General features: G+C 42.8%; 2 protein-coding genes across 5 annotated transcripts in view; both read right to left on the bottom strand.

The window, feature by feature from the left end:
* Nucleotides 1-470: 470 nt before the first annotated feature.
* On the bottom strand, nucleotides 471-17,892 carry LOC112215626 (condensin-2 complex subunit G2). 2 transcript variants are annotated; one of them, XM_024374805.2, is made up of 27 exons: nucleotides 17,695-17,892; nucleotides 17,451-17,539; nucleotides 16,876-17,067; nucleotides 15,683-15,797; nucleotides 15,063-15,220; nucleotides 13,060-13,194; nucleotides 12,645-12,739; nucleotides 12,121-12,277; nucleotides 11,659-11,751; nucleotides 11,430-11,555; nucleotides 9,238-9,417; nucleotides 8,827-8,979; nucleotides 8,345-8,567; nucleotides 7,851-7,942; nucleotides 6,925-7,098; nucleotides 6,568-6,638; nucleotides 6,314-6,467; nucleotides 5,750-5,923; nucleotides 5,533-5,649; nucleotides 4,950-5,090; nucleotides 3,595-3,694; nucleotides 3,192-3,373; nucleotides 2,734-2,877; nucleotides 2,522-2,625; nucleotides 2,154-2,254; nucleotides 1,781-1,883; nucleotides 471-1,505 (listed from the first exon to the last, which is right to left on the bottom strand). In XM_024374805.2, exons 2-27 carry the CDS (start codon nucleotides 17,526-17,528, stop codon nucleotides 1,448-1,450), a joined length of 3,420 nt encoding a protein of 1,139 aa, XP_024230573.1. In that variant the 5' UTR covers nucleotides 17,529-17,539; nucleotides 17,695-17,892; the 3' UTR covers nucleotides 471-1,447. The 2 variants fall into 2 exon arrangements, with proteins under 2 accessions (XP_024230573.1, XP_024230574.1); XM_024374806.2 differs by lacking the exons at nucleotides 471-1,505; nucleotides 1,781-1,883; nucleotides 2,154-2,254; nucleotides 2,734-2,877 and having other exon boundaries at nucleotides 2,372-2,669.
* A 954-nt stretch (nucleotides 17,893-18,846) lies between these two features.
* LOC112215625 (extended synaptotagmin-2-A) overlaps nucleotides 18,847-21,879 on the bottom strand; it is a 34,913-nt gene continuing 31,880 nt past the window's right edge. For all 3 annotated transcript variants that reach the window (XM_024374802.1, XM_024374801.2, XM_024374804.2), the window contains 4 exons: nucleotides 21,639-21,770; nucleotides 21,293-21,398; nucleotides 20,795-20,844; nucleotides 18,847-20,569 (listed from right to left, as the gene is read on the bottom strand). In XM_024374802.1, the coding sequence (XP_024230570.1) occupies nucleotides 20,524-20,569; nucleotides 20,795-20,844; nucleotides 21,293-21,398; nucleotides 21,639-21,770 (334 nt within the window). In that variant the 3' untranslated portion in view covers nucleotides 18,847-20,523. The remainder of the gene's footprint in view (nucleotides 20,570-20,794; nucleotides 20,845-21,292; nucleotides 21,399-21,638; nucleotides 21,771-21,879) is intronic.

The raw sequence follows: 21,879 nt of genomic DNA, 5'->3' as shown, positions 1-21,879 counted from the left end.
TCAAACACATGGCGAGGGGCCCGTGCCTAGTCTCTGAGCTTGCACCCACAGTGCGCAATAGTTAATGGTTAGCCAGTCTCACCACGAAAATAGAAGTTTATGAAATAAAGCTCAAGAGTAGGCAATATAGAAAAACAAAAAATACCAATAAATCCAAGTGGGCATGAGGGAAGTCTATCGCAGAAAGCCAGTTACTGGCACCTGGGTTCAAACACCAGCTGGAAAGAGTGGATTTAAACAAATTGATTTAAATTACATTGCAGGTGGAACCCTTTCCCATATATAGTGTACTACTATTGACCTGGGCCTGGTTTCCCAAAAGCATCTTAAAGCTAAGTTCATCTTTAGAACCATATGACCTTATGCCTTAAGATGCTTTTGGGAAACTGGGCCTATAGCGCTATAGGTCCTGGTAAAAAGTAGTGCACTAACAGTAAAGTAAATGAGCTCATTTATAGTTTGACTCAGCATCTGAATAAACAAGTTAATATATTTGTTTATTGTAAGGCTGTATAAACAGTGGCAGAATAATTTTAAAATACCATAATATAGCATGGCTACTCAAGTTCATACAGAGTTCATACATGCATTGAAATGTCTGGAGCATTTGTGTTGGATAGAACATAACTAAAAGCATACAAACTACATTTCCATCAATAAATTGTTCAAACAACAAGTGCATATTGTAGCAACCTTAGCACAACAACTTGCAACTTCATCAAGCAGTTCGGACCTCTTGGCACAACGGTTAAGGTTTTGGCTTGACAGTTGATGGGTTCTAGTCCCAGTCGGGGCTACCCTCTATTCACTACATACTTTATACAGGTAGATAGGTGGTAACCTTCTGCTGGGCATCTCTGCCTGTCGCACCTCCAGCAGTGCCTGTAAACCAGCTAGAGGGTCATCACCCGGGGACCACCACTCCTCAATGTTACTCTCCTTATCCCGGTATGTCTCCTGGTGGCGGAGCAGTGGCAGGGACGTCTGCCTGTCATCCCCTGCAGCTGGCCTTTAGTTCTTCATTCTTGTCCTTCCTCCTTAGCCACAGAAACTAACCTTCTCTGCCAGTGGTGGAGCATAACTAAACAAACTATATTTCCTTCAATAAAATAGTGCAAATGTGTACTATAAGTTAAACTAAAACATGTGGCAGTGTAAGTGATTTGTGGAGGCCTTTAGAGAGAATCCACAAAGACACTGTTGAAACTCACATTTCAAATGTATTTTTGGCAGTTACTTAGCAATGTTACAAACAGTTCAGTTTATGCAGCATAGAGTATACGGACGCAATACATAAATCCAAAGCGCAAATACAAGTCATGCTGCATACACCATGATCACACAGAATAGAAGAGCTTAGAAACAACAGAACAGAGGAAAAGCTGACACTGGCAACAAAGAAACAATTAGTAAATGTTAAATGTGTAAATGAGGTTCTCTTGCCCCCTCATGGGCATGGCATCAGAATCTCATTCAAAGTGTTGATAGCGGATTCGTAGATTACCCTGGAAAAGGGGTACACAAATAAATAATGTAATGTAATTTTGTGGTTGCTATTGGGTCATTTTAAAATATAACTTGCCATCTTACAATTCCCAACTTACGAGCACGTTTCCTTAACATTTAGGGTAAAATGCCATAACAGCTAGCTAACAACTCAAAAATACTTAATTCTTAAAAACATACAAAAGGTATCAGAGCCAAATGGGTCTTGGTCAAAAGTAGTGCACTACAGGATGCCATATGGGACAGACCTTACAACGTTCATTAACCTAGTCACCTCTGGATGTGTCCTTCGTCCTCAGCCGTGACAGCGTAATGTTTCTGAAGCTGTCTTTGGACGGACATGGCTGTACTCTTCAGATCTGCCTTAAACCTCCCAGCTGGAACAAAGACAGGAACAATCATTACAGGCCAGCTACACTGGATACTGAGCTTCTGGCATTTATTTCAATGAAACCTGGGCATAAGCAACCGGCTCAGGCCCGAGAACAGTGGATAATGGCACGCGCTCTGCTCCACACTGGCAAAACTCCCAGTGTAACAGCTAAAAACTTTTAGCCACACCCTGTTAGAAACTATTCATGAATGTGAAATCATTCTTTCTTTTTTAAACTAGAGAAATTCTCTTTATTGCAACTTATTTTACTCACTCTGTCTGACAACTGCCAGAATGTGAAGAACTGCTGCCAATCCGGTCAGACCATCAATGACCTCTGAGTCGACAGTTGAGATGATCTCTGCCAGAAAGGCTCTGAAAAAGAGAAGAGGCCTCGGATTAGAAACACCAATTGAGGAGAAAAGTACAGTATATATTCCATTGCTGGAGCTCTTTGTACGACACCGTGTGGGGTTGACTGTTTGGTGTCTGTTCTTCCTCGTTATTCCTTTTTGTGTGGGAAAAAAAAAAAATCTGTAAAAACATTTATCACAAAAAAAAAGGGAAACCAAACTGAGCCGGGGTCAGTGTGAATAGTAATAGAAAGCAGCAAAACACTTGGGAGTGTAGTCGGTTGTTTACCTTGTGACCGGGGGCGATTTGAGGAGAACGTTCAACAAGATGCTTGAGAGAGGAGGCAAATCCTGGACCGTCTCTGGTGTTGTGACCTCTTGAGGATGTGACATCTAAGATGGAACAGTTTTCAGTTCCATGTTCTTTATTTCGCAACCTATCAAAACATTTGGAATCACATTTTCTATCTTGGAAAATAGTGTATCAGCCATCTTTGTTGCCTTTTGCAGGGAGTGTTGGGTCGCTGCAAGGGTGGCAGCACAGACTGTTGAAAACACCCCGTTTAGGGGGTTGGAGCCCATGCCCGACCAAGCCTGAACCACCTGGAGGAAGTCTCCTAGAGCGGTAACAGCCAAGTGCCACAGCTACAAGAGCCAGGGGAGAGAAACAACCTTAAGTCATCCATTCACATTTGAAAGCTGAACGTGGACATATCAGAGTCGGGGGTACACTGGGGAGAGCAAAATTTTGTTGGTGGTACAGTAACTGAAAAACGTCCTCTGAGAAGCTTGATTACATATGGCCCAAGAGCTGCTTCTGTTGTTGGGCCAAATAGGTATTATTTATAGACAGCCATTTAAAGTGTGACTGAAGAGACTACCTCTAAATGATCTACGCGTGTGCTTTTGATTGACACTCAAACCATCAAGGTATTTGGGACGCAAGCCATCCTCCTCACCTCCTGGCCCTCCTCGGGGTCCTTCCTCAGGCAGCGAGCCATGACCTCCAGGATCTTCTGGAAGACATTGGTGACCACGGTGAGGATGATGGAGAACTGGTTGTCCTGGTTCTCGGGGACGTAGTTCTCCGCCACCTCCGTCAGCACAAAGAGCAGCAGAGGAACACACAGGTAGCCCTTCTCTGAGAACACAATAAAACACACACATCAAATCACACATCAAATTTCCTCAGACACAATGAAATGAGTGGCCTAGTCCAGTCAACAACTATTCTATAGAATCTACGGTTCTTAAATGTGCCTTATAGAAATGTTGATTTACAGATGGTCGAAAATGGCATGTTTCTTAATTTAGATTCTGTAGGTCTCTATAGTAGTATATGTTAAGTATAGATATACTCACCAGAGAGGAGCACGATGGAGCACAAGTGAAGGACCTGCCCTTTGAACTCCTCGTCCCCAAGGCCCACCCGGATCACATCTCTGCTCACCGTCAGTAAACACTGCCAAACATCACCGCAACGTTAGAGCAACCTTTTCACTCCACAAAGAGGGACAGAAAAATGACTGATGTTTTTTTTATTGTGTCAGCATAGTAATTCAGAATTTATAAAACGCAACTGTTTTTAAGAACCTGGAATAATGCCGAAAGACCAACTAAACAAACTATATTATGGGACAATAAAAAAAAAAGAATTAAAAATTATATTTTTGTGCTAATTTGTCCTGAAAACGACGCATTGAATAAGCCACCATACCATAGTATCTTAATCTCAAGTGTTGGTGCTGGAGCTCTAGAGTTAGTGGAAGCAACAGAAGTGGGTATTAAGATAAATGAGGGGTTTATTTTCAATATCTGATCACAGCAGCAGCCTCTGGGTGACACACTTGAGAGAGTAAATGGAAGAAATAACTATAGAAGCCCATTTCAAAGAATAAATGAGTCCATCTTGCTCTCTGGGAGTGAGAGACGTACAACGGAGAGCTGACACGTGAGAGTGTGGACCAGAGCTGAATAACAATCTATAAAACAGACGTCCCAAATGGCACCTTATTCCCTATGTAGTGCATTACTTTTGACCAAGACCTATAGGGCTCTGGTAAAAAGTAGTGCACGGAATAGGGTGCAATTTAGGATGAACCATCAGCCTGTTCATAGACTGACAGCATAGGAGAGATCCATGACAAGAATTGATCTACTGACCATAATACCATAAAGCTGCTCGTACATTACTAGGGCCTAATGTCCTGGCTAATACTGTAGCAGCGTAATACACATAACTATATTCTATGGCTATTCTTTTATGTCTGATATTTGATAAAAGTCTAATGCTATATTACTCATGTGTTAAGGTTTCCAGATAACCCCTTTTTAAATCAGCAGTTATCACAATTTGGTTAACTAAATACATTTGATTTGATTCATGTTCCCTCTGTCTACAGGTAAAGCACGGGTGTCAAACCCAATTCCTGGAAGGCAGAGTATCTCCTGTTTTTTTTTGCTCCTGCCTTGAATGATCAATTAAGGTAATTGATTAGTTATGAGTTCCCCTCGCCTGGCTGTCTTAGTACGACACAAATTGAAAGAAAATAACACAACCGGCAGACATACGGCCCTCCGGGAATTGAGTTTGACACCTCTGAGGTACCGCGGAGTACTGAACATAGAATTAACGCTTAGGTCTTCTGTACAAAATGATAGTGTAAACCCTGTCCTGTGATTGATACCTGTCTCCCTATCCAGAGGGTCACACGTACCTCTACTACCTGCCTGGCGAGGTCCCGCTGCTGCTCAGTGACCCCTCCCTCACTGGGGCCGACCAGGAAGGGCAGCACTCTCTCTGCCACCCACGCTGCCGTGTTCTCCACAGGGACAAGGAAATCCCTCCCCTCCGAGAACTGGGAAAGCAAGTAACGGTGGTTATAGCAAGCCCAGGTGGTTATAAATGGTAATAAAAGGTGGTTATACCCAAAACACTGCACAGACCAGTGGTTATATCCTAAATAGTGTCTACTAGATCTGGGACGATAAACCAAAGTACCTACAGTACACTGCTCAAACCGACACTTATCGAGGACATTAAAGCTGATATTGTTAGTAGCCTATACTTGATGTTTGAAATTAAATAAAAGTCTGCTAATATGAGTGGCTGCTATAATGGGACAATTGATAGCTACAACACGCAAAGTAGTAGAAGCTTTAAGGGTAGTAATAAAAAACAGATGCACATTAGTGTTATTATGCTAGCAATAAATGGATAACTTTATAAGTCAGTTTATCATGGGCAATACTGTACACAGATTGGTTCAAAAGCGGAGGCATGTAAGCAATGGGACTAACTTTGTGCTGTAGATGGGCACTGAGACGTGCGTGAAGGGCAAATGCTCTTAGTGCCGTTTCTGCTCTGGGGACATCCGCCTGGGCCTCAGAAGAGCTCAGATGGGATAACAGCACTGACTGAGAAGGAAAACATGACACAGGTACCACCTCTGTTCATACCTACTCACCGCACATATAACCAATCTATACAACTGTGTAATTATATTATCTACTCTACCTTCCAGGCCCCGAGGGCTTTGTGCAGCTGTTTGATCTGGCCCTGCCTGAAGGGCAGGATGCAGTCCCGCGTGGAGGTACGACTGACCAGGTACTCCAGGTAATCTAGCCCCAGGTCTGGCTTGGCCTCCACCGTCTCCTGGATGCGCACTTTCCGACTGGTGTTCCCTTTGCCCTGTGGAGGAGAAGGGGGAGCAGAGAGGTGGGGTAATGTCCAACGATGTCATGATTACATCTCAGTACACTACTATAAAGAGCATTAAGGCAAAAAAAATTGAAGACAAACCTCTTTGTTTACTCAGAATAAAGTAAATATAGTAAGATTTATTACTATGTAGATGCATCCCTCCTTTCTGCATTACAATGCCTAATAAAATATCCCAAGGAGCCGCCGAGGGTCTCTCTGAGGCATCCCTATTCATCTGTGTCTGTATCTCAAATGGCACCCTTTCCCTATATAGTGCACTACTTTAGACCAGGGAACCTATGGACCCTGGTCAAAAGTAGGTCAAAATATAGAGAATAGGGTGCCATTTGTGACACAACCTCTGTGCGTGTTGCTTACAGCGGGGGTGGGTAAGGCATCAGTGAGCCAGTCTGTGATGAGCTCCAGGACGTGTGCAGCCTGGCCCCAGCTACACAGGCACTCGATGATCTGACTGTACTGGGACACCTGGGCCCCCGCCTCCAGCCTCTTCAGCCTGGACAGCACCCCACAGCTGGAACACAGGGACCAGAGAGACAGGGTTAACACAGACAGACACAGAGAGAGCCTGAAGAGGCCAAAAAGGACGACAAGTTAGCAGGACCCCCACAGACCTGAAAGTGGGGACAGAAGCTGGGGGCAGTAGGGAGGCCAGTTGGATGAGGGGAACTGTGGAACGATCCTCCTGAAAGAGAGAGAAACAAGGTGAGGACATCTTAAACGATGGGGAAGATATCTGGGGTGCGTACCAATAATCTTACCTTCTTCCTTTAAGTGCGAACTCGTTCACTACTCCCCACACATTTGAAAGCATTGGACTGGTGTTGGCATGGGCTAGAGGGCATTTCCATAAACCAGTCATTTCCTTTCAAATCTATGAAGGGAAGTGAACAAGTGTTCACTTCGGAGAGATTATTGGGACACAACCGAAGTTGTGACTGCCATAGGGTAAACTCGAGTCCACCTCACACCTGGAAGACATTGAAGTACTTGGGCACAACGGTGCAAAACTTGGCAGTGGTGTACTGGAGGGCGTTCTTGTTGAGCTCCAGGGCTTTCCGGATGCTCCTCCACAAGATCACCACCACCTCCAGCAGACTGGCCATGGACGCCATGTCCTTGACCGACAAGACATGCTCCAGAACCTGCAAGGAACTTTGTTTTAAATCTGGGATTTCAAATACAACAAAGCGGTCACCGTGCAACTTGTTGTGGTAAACTACTGAGCAATGGGGCTGGAGAAATATAGAGTCCAGTAGGTACTTGCCCTCAAACCACAAATAGGAAAACACCAAGGAAGCTGGGATGCCAAAATATGCTTAAATAAATACCATGCTCGAAAGAATAGAAAATGCCTATTTAATTTTTCTTGCACTTACCTTTTGAGCATGGCATTCAATGAAGTATATTGTAGCACATCAGCCTCCTTGTTTCTTTCTCACGGTTCGAGAACTACTGAACTCTAAGGAAATGTTCTCTCTCGCACCGGCCACTATTCATTCTAGCCTGAGCGCAAACCCTCATACTAGCTTTCTATGCTGGAGACAAGTAAACACTTAAATTCATAGACAGAGTTACGGATGCAAGGACCGACCATCCAGTACACCAGAGAGACCGATCAAAATGATAGCTTCAAGACATGGTAAAAACTGGAAAGTGTTTGTTTAGGACTACATTTCCAAACAATTGAGTAAAACAAGATTATACGTTGGGTTATGTGATACGACAGGAATGAGCGGAGGCATTTAGCTGAAGGGGTGGGATGTACTCATTTTATATTACAATTTGAATGATGGCAAAAAAAAAGTGATTATTGTAGATTCATTCCATTGACAAACGACAATTTCCTTAGTCTTGTAAGTGAGCTGACATTCAGTGCGACAAAAATCAGTCTTACACTTGTGTTCTCCTGGTTTGATTTGGTCTCATTCAGGTCTTCAGTCTGGATGCAGGCGTTCAAACACCGGCGGATTATCAGCATCAGCTTGACTGGGACACAAGCGGTACAGTCAAACAGACTTTCATTCAGGGATTTCTAACAACTTGCATAACATCTGCTAGCTAGATACTTAGTTGGAATAGGATCTAGGGGGAATAAAGACCTTAGACAGGTCAGTACTGTCAACAGATTAACGAGCGATTTAAATGGATAGTTCGAGAGTTTGGCAATGAAGCCCTTTTTTTTTTTTTGTTCTCTACTTACCCAGAATCGGATGAACTCATGGGTACCATTTTGTATATCTATGCTTGCAGTTTGAAGGAAGTTGAAGGTCGTTTCTGGAGCGATTGCTAACTAGCGTTAGCGCAAGGACTGGAAAAATGTCAAACTATCCCTTTAAATCCCACATATGCTGACAGGCGCTACATACTGTAGCTGAAGGCCAAACTGACCTATGTTAGTGGGGGCTGTGTAGATGTGTGCATACTGGTAGAAAGTCCTAGCTGCCTTGGGGTTCATCTGAATCAGAGTGACGCAGCGCTCGCACCACACCTCCACTGATTGGTTGACGGGGAAGAAGGAATTGAAGAGGAGGTTGACGATGCGCTTGGAGACAGGCTGCGAGTCGACGGCCAGACGGGCTAGCAGGTGTTCCATGGAGGCCACCTTCCAGAACTGGAGAGAGGAGAGGTACGGCAGGGTGAGCATCACAAATAATGTCTGACAGTACTATTGAGATAAGCGGGGAATCAAAAACCTCTCCCAACACAAACAGAAATAACTAGTGTATTTCCTGACAAAATGACAACAATGAAGAAATATACATTTAGTATAATGTATAGTTGTACTTTGAATATCGTCATTGTTGTCTTTTTGTTAGGTAATACGTTGTGGTTTTGCACAAAACAGAAATACACGCAAGCGGTATTTTTACCTTGGCGGCTCGCACTGCTTTGATCTTGAGCAGCATGTTGAGGAAGGCCACGCGTACTTTCTCCGAGGTGTCATGGAGGCTGTTCTTCAGAGCTGGCAGCAGCTGCTCCAGCAACGGGTGACTGTGGCCATTGTCCAGCACGATGGTCAAACACTGGAGAGAAGATTTAATTGTAATCCATAATAACAACACAGAACCGCTGTGATGACTAGAGGGGGGGGGGTCAGAGTTCATATAGGTCTGCATCCCAAATGGCACCCTATTCCTTATACATGCATAGTATGTATGACCAGAACCTTAAGGACGTGTCAAATTAGTGCACTATACAGGGAATAGGGTGCCATTTTGGACGTAGCCATAATGTTCTAATATATGTAGTGTTTTATTGTATTCAATACTGTGGTAACTCACCTTGAAGACAGAGCAGCGGACATCGGGGGAGGTGGTATCATTGGCCAGCTCTACCACAAGCTTCTTGAGGAAGTCGGTGATGACAGTGGGGGGGATGACCTCCCAGCACTTGGCCAGGATCTTACAGACCCCGAGGGTGGCTGTGGAGCGTACCAGAGGCTGAGGGTCCTCTAGCAGGCACTGTCATGTTACAAACACACACCGACACACAGGAACAAACAGGTGAGAGCTTTCGAATATTAAGCAGACATCACTTATTAAAACAGGAAGACACTGTACACATGCTGATAAAATAGACTCACTACACTTGAACTATTTAAACCATTTAAATCCACACAGAAACATTCTGCGTTTCATTATTCCAAATTGTCGTATTTACATTTAAGTCATTTAGCAGACGCTCTTATCCAGACTGACTTCAGGGTTAAGTGCCTTGCTCAAAGGCACTGACAGATTTTGCATCTTAGTCGGCTTGGGGATTCGTACCAGCAATCTTTCGGTTACTGGCCCAACGCTCTTCACTGCTAGGCTATCTCAACCACACGCTAGGCTAATCTCAACCACACTGCACACTGCCCTAACCCATCTGGACAAGAGGAATACCTATGTGAGAATGCTGTTCATCGACTACAGCTCGGCATTCAACACCATAGTACCCTCCAAGCTCGTCATCAAGCTCGAGACCCTGGGTCTCGACCCCGCCCTGTGCAACTGGGTACTGGACTTCCTGACGGGCCGCCCCAGGTGGTGAGGGTAGGCAACAACATCTCCTCCCCGCTGATCCTCAACACTGGGGCCCCACAAGGGTGCGTTCTGAGCCCTCTCCTGTACTCCCTGTTCACCCACGACTGCGTGGCCATGCACGCCTCCAACTCAATCATCAAGTTTGCGGACGACACAACAGTGGTAGGCTTGATTACCAACAACGACGAGACGGCCTACAGGGAGGAGGTGAGGGCCCTCGGAGTGTGGTGTCAGGAAAATAACCTCACACTCAACGTCAACAAAACTAAGGAGATGATTGTGGACTTCAGGAAACAGCAAAGGGAACACCCCCCCATCCACATCGATGGAACAGTAGTGGAGAGGGTAGCAAGTTAAGTTCCTTGGCATACACATCACAGACAAACTGAATTGGTCCACTCACACAGACAGCATCGTGAGGAAGGCGCAGCAGCGCCTCTTCAACCTCAGGAGGCTGAAGAAATTCGGCTTGTCACCAAAAGCACTCACAAACTTCTACAGATGCACAATCGAGAGCATCCTGGCAGGCTGTATCACCGCCTGGTATGGCAACTGCACCGCCCTCAACCGTAAGGCTCTCCAGAGGGTAGTGAGGTCTGCACAACGCATCACCGGGGCAAACTACCTGCCCTCCAGGACACCTACACCACCCGATGCTACAGGAAGGCCATAAAGATCATCAAGGACATCAACCACCCGAGCCACTGCCTGTTCACCCCGCTGCCATCCAGAAGGCGAGGTCAGTACAGGTGCATCAAAGCTGGGACCGAGAGACTGAAAAACAGCTTCTATCTCAAGGCCATCAGACTGTTAAACAGCCACCACTAACATTGAGTGGCTACTGCCAACACACTGTCAATGACACTGACTCTACTCCAGCCACTTTAATCATGGGAATTGATGGGAAATGATGTAAATATATCACTAGCCACTTTAAACAATGCTACCTTATATAATGTTACTTACCCTACATTGTTCATCTCATATGCGTACGTTGATACTGTACTCTATATCATCGACTGCATCCTTATGTAATACATGTATCACTAGCCACTTTAACTATGCCACTTGGTTTACATACTTATCTCATATGTATATACTGTACTCGATATCATCTACTGTATCTTGCCTATGCTGCTCTGTACCATCACTCATTCATATATCCTTATGTACATATTCTTTATCCCCTTACACTGTGTATGACAGTAGTTTTTTTTGGAATTGTTAGTTAGATTACTTGCTCGTTATTACTGCATTGTCGGAACTAGAAGCACAAGCATTTCGCTACACTCGCATTAACATCTGCTAACCATGTGTATGTGACAAATAAAATTTGATTTGATTTGATTTGGCTATCTGCCGCATATTAGCTCAACTTATGGCATTTCAGGGATTCACAAACATAAAACGACCACTTGGAAATTCAACGTCATAATACATTGACTTACGACCAGCGTGTCCAGTTGTTTCTGGATGGTCTCGTCCATCTTCTCACTGCTCTGGCTAGGATTGTTAATAGGGAAGGCCTCTGTGAAGAGCAGAGTGGCATTGGCCCGGACCTCAGAGTTGGCAGCCTGCAATTATAGAGAGAAGACTTCTTCATTAGTTCAACAACATAAAAAAAAACACTATCCAGAAATAAAGAGAGTACGTGTATCAAGGAAAATTTGACTGTACGCTTAGCGCTCTCCATAGAATGGGCTTGTAGAGTCTGTAAAGCATCTCATCCAACCCATGGCGGCCCTTCCGTTTGTGAAAGTAGCTCAGTATCTACACAGATGAGAGTTAAAGTCACACACATAAAATAAACGTCAACCATTGCAGTGAATATGTAGGCTTTGTGGTAAAGTAAGCCAGCTGGAGGTTTGCTGATATGATGCTAAAGCCTTAGTCTTGTTATGAAAAAATAGAAAATAAATACAGGAAATTTGTGTTGGTGAAGTACTACTTTTCCTTATATTAATGATAAAAATATATATTTTTTTAAATGTAATTGATACAGTTACATATCTCAATATTATATTGATATTTGACACCAGGTATCGATTTGTAAAAAATAAAATATATATATTATTTCTGAAGCAGACAGAGTGAGAAATATGTTTGAAACACACTAAGTGAAATGTTCACGGCACCCACCTGTCTGACTTTGGCATGGACGGGTGAGGTCCTGTGCAGGAGCACAGCGTGCTGCATGAAGTCCTGGATGCACGTGCTCTCTATCTGCTCCAGATAGACCCCAGAAGCCTTCTTCCAGGCTCGGCAGTAGATCTCAGCTATGTGGTCAGTTTGGGGCCTGGGAAAAATCAACAGAGTTCAACCAAGCAGTCAAAAAACAGGTATATCATCATGAATTGAATAGGAGAAAACCATTGCCTCCTGACAGCTACTTTTGAATAAGTAAACCTTGACCGAGCCAGAACGTCCCATCTCCTGTTTCTGTAGCATGAGGCAGCTTGATGTGCAAGTACACCTCCTGGACAGGACACTAAGTCTGTCATGGGGCCTTACCCTAAATGCTGAGTGCCAAGCTGAAAGGCATCGGGTCCCATTTTTGTTGAGTCTTTGGTATGACTCGACCGGGGATCGAACCCCCAACCTCCCAGACATTATAACAAGGACACTTAGTACCTTAATAGGAAACTACAAATGCAAACACTTACTTTGCAAAGTAAGGTAGCTGGTTTTTGATGGTTCCATGGATCATCCGGATGAAGTTGACATTCCAGCTAAAGAGGAAGACCATCAGACGCTTCCCCTGTCAACGAAAGTCATGTTATCGGAACGACAATGTGAGCATGATAGCATAGCATAAGATCTCACACACACACACACACACACACACACACACCAGACCCGGGTTTCAAATACATGGGAAAAAAATATATATAAAAACATTCAGCTTTTTCTTTTGTCTGGAGTTCCAGGTGGTTAGGGTTTGCAGTTTTGGAACTTTTCTTTTGGTTTATTAAGCTAGGCAAGCTCAAACGGGCAGAGAAAATATTTGAAATTCAACCATTTTTAAGTATTTCAAAAAACAATTCTTACACACACACCCCAGTAAAAAGACATACTTACATCTTCATTTTTAATGTGATTGACACTGAGGAAGCACTGTAGCAGCAGATCGATCAGCTCCTTGCTGTACTCCGACGCAAAGTCCACAGTGAACAGCACTTCATGGAAACCCCAAAGCCGTTGGATTTCAGCCCCCTGAGAACGTGCACACAACGCAGCGACAACATTCAGCAAACCAAATACAAAAACGAGTCAATGCAGACGCCAAAAGGTGCCAAGATGAGACAAAAGGTTAGTACAGAGATATTCTTCCCCCAGATAACCAGAGACCCATACTGGAGAACAGCCTAAAATGCAGATACTGCCTGCAAGGAATCCATCTCACTCTCACAGAAACAAGAGGATCACAAATCATAAAATCACTCCAATGCAAACAGCCACCTCTCTGATACACTAGTGTAGAAGAAGACTTCAGTTCTGACAGAGATAAAATGAAGAGCACATACTGTCATTCAAACTAATTCTTCAGTTGATCCCTGAATGAGTGTACCGGGTGATTAGAGAGCACTCGTCTGTTGTCGAGACCAGGGAGTGGAGAGAAAAAATATTTTTGACTCAGGCTCCTTATGGAGATGATTAGGGATATAGGGGGCTTCACAAAACACAGAGGATGAGGAGAGACAATCAGATAGGGCACACAAGATAAAAAGCAAGCACTTGGAAGAAAAATAAATAAAAAAGTAAATATGTAAACATGTACCCAGGATTGTTCCTGCATAGAAAACTCTTGGGAGGGCTGCCTAAGTGTTTTTTTTAGGGCCACCTATGTCCAAATTGCCTCTGGAAGCAGCCACACACAAGCCTAAGATCACCATGCACAATCCCAAGCGTTCGCTGGAGCGGTGTAAAGTTAACTGCCATTGGACTCTGGACCAGTGGAAACACGTTCTCTGGAGTGATGAATCACACTTCACCATCTGGCAGTCTGACAGGCAAATCTGGGTTTGATGGATGCCAGGAGAACGCTAGCTGCCCCAATGCATAGTGCCAACTATAAAGTTTGGTGGAGGAGGAAATGGTCTGGGGCTGTTTTTCGTGATTCGGACTAGGCCCCTTAGTTCCAATGTAGGGGAATCTTAATGCTACAGCATACAATGACATTCTAGACGATTCTGTGCTTCCAACTTTGTGGCAAACGTTTGGGGAAAGCCCTTTCCCAAACTGGCCTGCACAGAGCCCTGACCTCAACCCCATTGAACACCCTTGGGATGAATTGGAATGCCGACTGCGAGCCAGGCCTAATCGCCTAACATCAGTCCCCAACCTCACTAATGCTCGTGGCGGAACGGAAGCAAGTCCCCACAGAAACGTTCCAACATCTAGTGGAAAGCCTTCCCAGAAGAGTGGAGGCTGTTATAGCAGCAAAGGGGGAGCAACTCCATATTAATGCCCATGATTTTGGAATTAGATGTTCAACGAGCAGGTGTCCACATACTTTTGGTAATGTAGTGCATTTAGAAAAGATAATGAACCTATCTATATATATTATTTTTTAAACAAGATCACCGTTGATAACTAACAATCACCAAAATAAAAGCTAGACAGTCAGAGAGAAACAAATTCCCAAAATTATGCATTCAAGAGTATTTTGGTCATGGCATGTGGCCCCAATTGATTTTGGTATAATGTTTGTCACTTAGACAGCATAACCCATGGCAAAATGTGTAGAACTGCAGGAAATTAGCCTCAAAATTGCAACATTTTTATCTCTACTACACGGCCAAATGTGTAGAATTACAGGAAATTAGCTTTGAAACAATTTTGTCATTACGGGCCAACAGGAGGGCCTCTAAAATGTCCGGTCGGAGACCACATCATTGGACACATCCATAGCCACACCCGCATCACACACACCAGAAAAAACCCTGGTAGCCTATCATTTTCTATTTCCCACCAGAATAACTGAAAGCAAGTCCAGAAAGCTCGCTAGAGAAAAAGGACGACTGACAGAGAGCAAAACAGAAAAGCAACAATAGGCCATGTTGGTGCTAAAGGGTACGTACTGGTTTCTTCAGTATGAGGGTCTTCTCCAGGCTTCCAAGGAAGGCTGTGCGGCCCAGCTCTTCTTTACCAAGGAGGCCTTTCTTCCACCAAGCCTCGCACAGACCGTGGATAGCCTGCCGCAGAGGCATCTCAGAGGCAGGAAGGTAAGGCAGGACACCTGGGGTTGTTGGACAGAGACAGACTGAAGGGTTGGGGTACTTAAAATAGTCTGGCTGACACCTAACTCAAAGTCCTCCTGACTTCAGTCTGGAAAGGCTCTTTTGATGTTGTCAGCATGGTGTCGATAACTGCTTTTTTACTGATTGGTTCTCCTCCGTGTCTTTCTCACTCAAACACACACGGACAGCCACACAGCCCCCGAGCGCCGTCAAAGCTCAGCCAGAAATAAGTACAACTCTGCACAAATACTGCATCTACAAAGGCCTCCTGGCCAGACCAGTGTGTCAGCTCTCCCTCACTGACCATGTGAGTCGTGTTAACCAGGCTCCGTAAAACATGTATTTTCAAACGCTTTGAGATTCTTTCTATACAAAAAAAAAGCACTATAGAAATTAAATAATGTATTCTTATTACTCTAAAACAAGGAGAGTTCATACTAAAAAATGTAATAAAAACTCACCATTTAATATGTTGCCACACTCTAAGAGAGAATTGTAGGTGTCGCCATCCTTAATGACATCCACAGAAGCTGTGACCACTAGAGTCACTCCCTCAAGGACAGACATGGTGTGTGTCTAAATAACGAAATAGATTACTGTTAAGGGATTTTTTTATCAATGATGACTAATTATGTATACATTTCAATCAGGACTGACTAATCCGAATACAATTATGTTACTGTATATGTACTAATCAAAATACTAAATGTTACTGTATATGTATGAATTTTCTTATCTGATCCCAGTACTGAAGTGAATGTGGTCAAGAGTTTAGTAACAATGACGGTCTGTTCATTGGTACAAATGAATCAGACTGGCTAGAATGCTTATCTACACAAGAAAACCTTGACTCGTAAATTATATTAAATTGGTAGGGAGACGGATGTGGGAAGGCTTGAGACACAGCCTTGGTACTGGAACGGAGGTGTGTGAACGTGGGCAAAAGTTGGAACAATGACGGTCTGTTACTTGTACAAATGAATGAACTATCTCCAGACTGTCTAGAATGCTTATCTACACTGACTGACCTTGGCTCTAGGCGAGGAGGGAAGGCTTGAGATCTATAGAGCCTTTCTACCAGTGTCAAGAAGAGACAGAACATTTAGAAAACGCTGACGTCATTTTCAGTTTATAACCTGTGGTAAAATGTGTATGAACTCAGTACTCTCTTGAATTAAAGGCTGTTACTTGACTTTTAAGACCGGGGCTCTGTCCATTCTTATAAAATAAGGGTCATACAAATTCTTATGAATTGACAGAGTGTTTAATTTTGATTGGGAATTAAAACAGAGGAATTAAATTCCTTCAACAATTACCACCTCTCAATCAAGGAATAGTAGACAACTGAACGCTGACATCAGATGTAGGAGATGAAGTCAGAGCAAGAATTAAACAACTGTTGTCAAGCCCCGTGTGGAAGAATATAGAAGAGAGGGAGAGTGGTCAGGATGTGGAATTGTCATGAGACTACGGTTCTCCATGGCAGAAAAACAAGGCAGACTAAACTCTTTGGTCGAACCTTCTTTATGTCAAATAGTGTGCATTATAGCTTGGGAAAACAAACAATTGACTTTAGGTGACAACATAACGCATTTTTTTTCCCCAACATTAGGACTGTATCCCTTAAATGTAGTATTGTGACAACTCTACTCACCCGGTCTGGGGACACCACCTCCATGTCATTGTCCTGCTTGTCCTCCTCTAAGCCAGCATCCCAGTGCTCTGGTGCGAAGGCTGCCAGCTGGTCACAAAGTAGTGTGACTAGTCGGGCCCACAGTGCCTCTCTCTGGCCCTTTGGCAGCTCCTGCAGGACCTCATCCAGGTCAAAGGGCTCAGCCGTGTCCTTCTGTTTTTGACAAACGGTTGCCCTCTTGTTGTCAGGGGGTTTAAAGCTTATTTCCTGCTATTCTGTACAGTTTGCCATGGCTAATGTGTGTGTATTCATGTGATATTTGAGTGATTCAAACATTACAAAAAAATATATGCTAAAAAACATTTGCATTTCTGAAAAGTTATAAAAAGCTAAGGTAGGCAATGACTGACATGACGAAAGGAAAACTGATGATACACTAGATACCCAATTTCGAAATTGCACCTAGTGCATTCTATTATTACCACTTAAGAGTAAGTTGAAAGCCTGACTGTTTATTTATTGTTATAAAGCTTGGGAACCACTCCTATTCCTATTTGAAGTTTTGCAAAAACAACATTGTAGCTAATGTTACTCACATGGAGTTTAGTGAAAATGAGAAATTCCCCCACATTGTCTTTGCAGATGGAGTCTAAAAATGCCTCTCGCTTAGACATGTTTGCCAGTACTGTGAAATAAGAAGTAAAATATCTCGTTAAATCTGAATAACAATGTTAGCTAACAAACCGAATTTGCTTCGTGTTTCCGTTTTAAGGACAAAAAGAAATCGAGAGTACATCAGCATATCATAAACCACTAGCTAAGTTAATGTTAAATACATACCAATGTCGTATGCCGTTCTTATAAATCATCAACTATTTTCTTATTATATTCGCAGCTTCCCCGCGCAAATTTTGATTTGACAACGTCCAGAGCCACGTGACAGACTGTTGTGAAGTCTCCAGAGACAGAAGAGGAAGCGAGACATCCCACTCCCTCATTTTTAATAGAAGTCAATGATCTAAAGAAGACCAGAGACCCAGTTACCATCGCATTGGTGTCTATGGGAGAGCCACCCCCTTAAATAACCCGGAACAGATCCTTTTTTATTTTTTGTCCAATGGTAAACAGCCTGAGTGAACTATCTTCATTCATCCACCATCTTATATATGCCTAACATCACCATACATCCGAAGCAGACCAGGGGTTGGAAAGTCAATGAGAGAAGTGAACAATTCTTCCTGAGTTTACGTTTTAGTCATTTAGCAGACTCTCTTATCCAGAGCGATTTACAGATGCAATTAGGGTTAAATTCCTTGCTCAAGGGCACATCGACAGATTGTTCAACTATTTAGCTCGGGGATTTACTTACGGTTACTGGCTACTTGCCGCCCATGAACTATATTGCTTGTGGTTACCCGCAACAGCTCAGGGAACCTGGGCACCTGGAGCAGGGTAATAATAACGTCAACACTTGCTAAAGTGGGCCCTAACAGTAAGCCACCCCATTATCAGTGCCTCCCCTCTCTGGCCAGGCAGAGCCCATAAGTGGGGTCTGAAGGGCTGGGTAGGTCTGCCTTGGGGTCTGAAGCCATAGTGAGGAGGGCGCTAGTTTTTCGATGTATGAAGGTACAACCTAGATTTGAGCCAATGTCGTAAGTAGCTGAACATGTTATTACTCCAAAACTCCTGAATGTGACAAACAGACACGTTTTCATTTTCGTCAAAAGTAACTATATCGAAGCAGTGCCTTTTGAGTGGACGGCAAGCACAAGCGCAGTTCGATGAGGTGTTTCTGCGCATGAGCTTAGCTTGCGAGGCATTTTCAAAACTATCTTTGACTGTATAGCCTACTTTCTTTAAGCAGTATTTTTGTGTGTGGAGCAAGGCTACTTATGTTATTGATTTTGGAGTAATAACTAATTTACCGCCTGGTGATGTCACCAGGCAGGCCAAAACTCAATCGCGCCAAAACTCAATCGCACCAAAACAGGCTGGAATGTCATGCAATTTATTTAAACAGCTCTTACACTAAAAGGGCGTGATCATCATTTTGACAATTTCACAGTTTTATTTCAACCTTATACAGAAAATAAAGATTGACTGCTCTGGGCCGGGCCTTTAAAGTAATCTGTAAACACACACACATTGTGTTAGTGTCTCTCTCATTTGTATTGGTTATTTTTAAATGATAAAGTAACACAATAGTAAGTCATTATAAATTAAAAGAACCTCAACTAAAGTTGCGTCTGAAAAACCACTAGATGGAGCTTATGTACAGCAAAACAAGGACCTAGTTAGATACATACTCTCAGACATAGAAAGTCTTACAAAGGCTTACAATGTATTTAGGACCAGTCAAATTTTCACAGGGAAATCTAGTCATTACACATAACTTTAAATTAACCTTTTTTTTTTATTAAAGAGAAACATCTCTTTTATTATTCAAAACAAACCATGAATATACTTATTCCAAATGTGAGAACTTGATTCCTTAATGTTTCATGTACATTTGTACAGTAAGTGTGAAGGTGTTAAGGCACAGGAAAGATAACTGACAGAGTATTTAAGATGTTTGTAATGCATAATATGAACGTGTTTCAAGATAAAAACAGCATTGCATGGCTTATACGTACAGGAGTAGCCTATGGCACATTCTGTCATCATTCGACAAAATAAAAACAAAACTTCACACAATGTTGCAATTTTTTTTTTTTGAAAAATGGCATAATGTGTCTGGTGTAAGAGACCATTCATATATGGTCCTCTATTCATTTACAAATGATTTAGTACAATAAACAACTCAAACTCTTATCTGTTTAGATATACTATTACTGTACACCAGAGCAGAACATATCCCCGCCCTGACATACCCCTTCATCTGAACATAATTCTAAATTGCACTGGATCCTTCAAAATATACAGTATAGAATATACTGAACAATCATTTTATATATATTTTTTAAATGTGAATCCAGTGGTAGGACTTTTGATCACTGTAGGAGTAATTGATTACCGTTAGCATGAAGAAAATAGGCAAAAGTAAACATAGACCAAATAACACTGCATGACAAAAACATATAAAACAAATTAACTGGTCATCCTTGTTTACATCTTGTAACTTCCATAGTAGCAATATCTGTCCTTTTGATGGGAATTACAGTCACATCAATAGATATGCAGTCCATTCAATGTCAAAGAAAACAAATAGGATTCCAACGTAATTTCCTTCAATAGTAACAAATAACAATGAAAACGATTTAGTCCATTTATGCATATATAAACACTGAACAAGTTAGAAAACAAGGCAGTAAATGTGCTTTATGACACATTAACCAAAATCAGGACAATTTTGTGAAACTTTGACATCTTTCAATAGTGCAGGAACAGCACGTTGCAGCGACACTTCAAGTTGTATCTCTACATGCGTCAACATGATATAAAACACAAATGAAAGGGGAAAAAAACTAAGAAAATTAAAATGATGTCCCCTTTGATAAGTGATAACACTAAATGAAAGCAGAGTGGTGTGTTTCTATGAATGTCAATTGGATATACAAAATGTGATTTTTGTCATGCCTATAAAGCCTTTTTGAATTGAATGTCACTAGGGTTGAAACAGCAGGATGTGTGTTTATGATTATGGAGGTGAAGGTCTTCCTATGTCCCTCTCTATGCCTGGACCGTTTTGCGGCTACCATCTTCAGTGAGGTCATACCTACAAGACACCAGTGGGGCAACAAATGGCAATGGCTTAAAACTAAAATGTGACCAACAAATATAATACATACACAGGATTTCTATAGCAATTTGCTCACACCCGAAGATACAACCATAGAATGAACAACAACCTAGTTTATTGAACCAAATAAAATGTATATCAAATGTTAACACAAATACAGCACAGAGCTGACAACACAAATTGGGTGAAGGAGCATCTTACCATTGCGTCCAGCCCTTGGATATATCCTCACCACTCAAATCCACCATCACCTATAATAAGTAAAGTAGCATTGGTAGAGTCAACAACAATCAGATAACATTCCTCATGCTCCTTTATTTGGGTAGCGAAAGGTTGCTGTATTGAATCCCTGAGCTGACAAGGTAAAACATATGTTGTTCTGCTCCTGAGCAAGGCAGTTAACCCACTGTTCCCCGGGTGCCGAAGACGTGGATGTCGATTAAGGCAGCCATCCGCACCTCTCTGATTCAGAGGGGTTGGGTAAATGCAGAAGACACATTTCAGTTGAATGCATTCAGTTGTACAACTGACTAGGTATCCCCCTTCCCTTTCTTTTTTCAAGTGCAAATGCCACGCAAATCCCACAATAGAAAGTACTACTTTTGACCAGGGTTCATAGGGGTCTAGTCAAAAGTAGTGCACTTCATAGGGAATAGGGTGCCATTTTGGGACACATTATCTTTTGTGAGGATACACTACCTTCCCGAGGAGTCCTCTGTGTTTGGACAGTATACTTCCTCCATTCTTCACAGCGATGTCCAGAGTTCTCCTGTGCAGCTCCACCATGGACACACTAAACTCAAACCTGCAGACGAACAAAGCACACTGTAGGATTCTCCTTTATTTCTGAGTGAGGATTTCCTACTGCAGTGATACCGGGGTAAGGAATGAATCCAATGGATGACTTTTTGAATTATTTTGATGGTTGTGAAAAGGTTGCATAATGTAGGTGGTGGCCATAGAGATCCAATGTGCTACTATTACTTCTAAGTTTTATATGTCATTCTATGGTTGTGGCCTACAGTGACAGTCAGTCAGAACTCACGTTTGATCATACACAGGGTTCAGGGTTTTCTTTATGATGCCGGTCTTCCTCGGGCCTGTCCGGCTCTTGTCAGGGAGCAGATAAATCCGAATGAAAGGATCTGATTCATCCTTGGCGAACGCAATGAGGTTTCTGAGGGCAAAATATACATGGGGTCCGTCAGGCACATTGAAATCTGAACAGAGTAAATTCTGAACATGTGGTAATTAAGATGAACACAGACGGGCGGTTTCCTGGACAC

This window comes from Oncorhynchus tshawytscha, linkage group LG16, assembly GCF_018296145.1.
Source record: "Oncorhynchus tshawytscha isolate Ot180627B linkage group LG16, Otsh_v2.0, whole genome shotgun sequence".
Classification (NCBI taxonomy): domain Eukaryota; kingdom Metazoa; phylum Chordata; class Actinopteri; order Salmoniformes; family Salmonidae; genus Oncorhynchus; species Oncorhynchus tshawytscha.
Note: the sequence above shows the minus strand (reverse complement) of the source record. Positions and strands in the feature narration are given on the sequence as shown.

Bases quoted from the DNA above. Each gene is read 5' to 3' on its own strand.
- LOC112215626 (XM_024374805.2), bottom strand. From the start codon at position 17,528: ATGTCTAAGCGAGAGGCATTTTTAGACTCCATCTGCAAAGACAATGTG. The intron at 15,798-16,875 runs GTGAGTAGAGTT...TTCGTTATTTAG, and splicing joins AGGTGGTGTCCCCAGACCGG to ACACACACCATGTCTGTCCT. The intron at 13,195-15,062 runs GTACGTACCCTT...GCACGTTCTCAG, and splicing joins CCCTCATACTGAAGAAACCA to GGGGCTGAAATCCAACGGCT.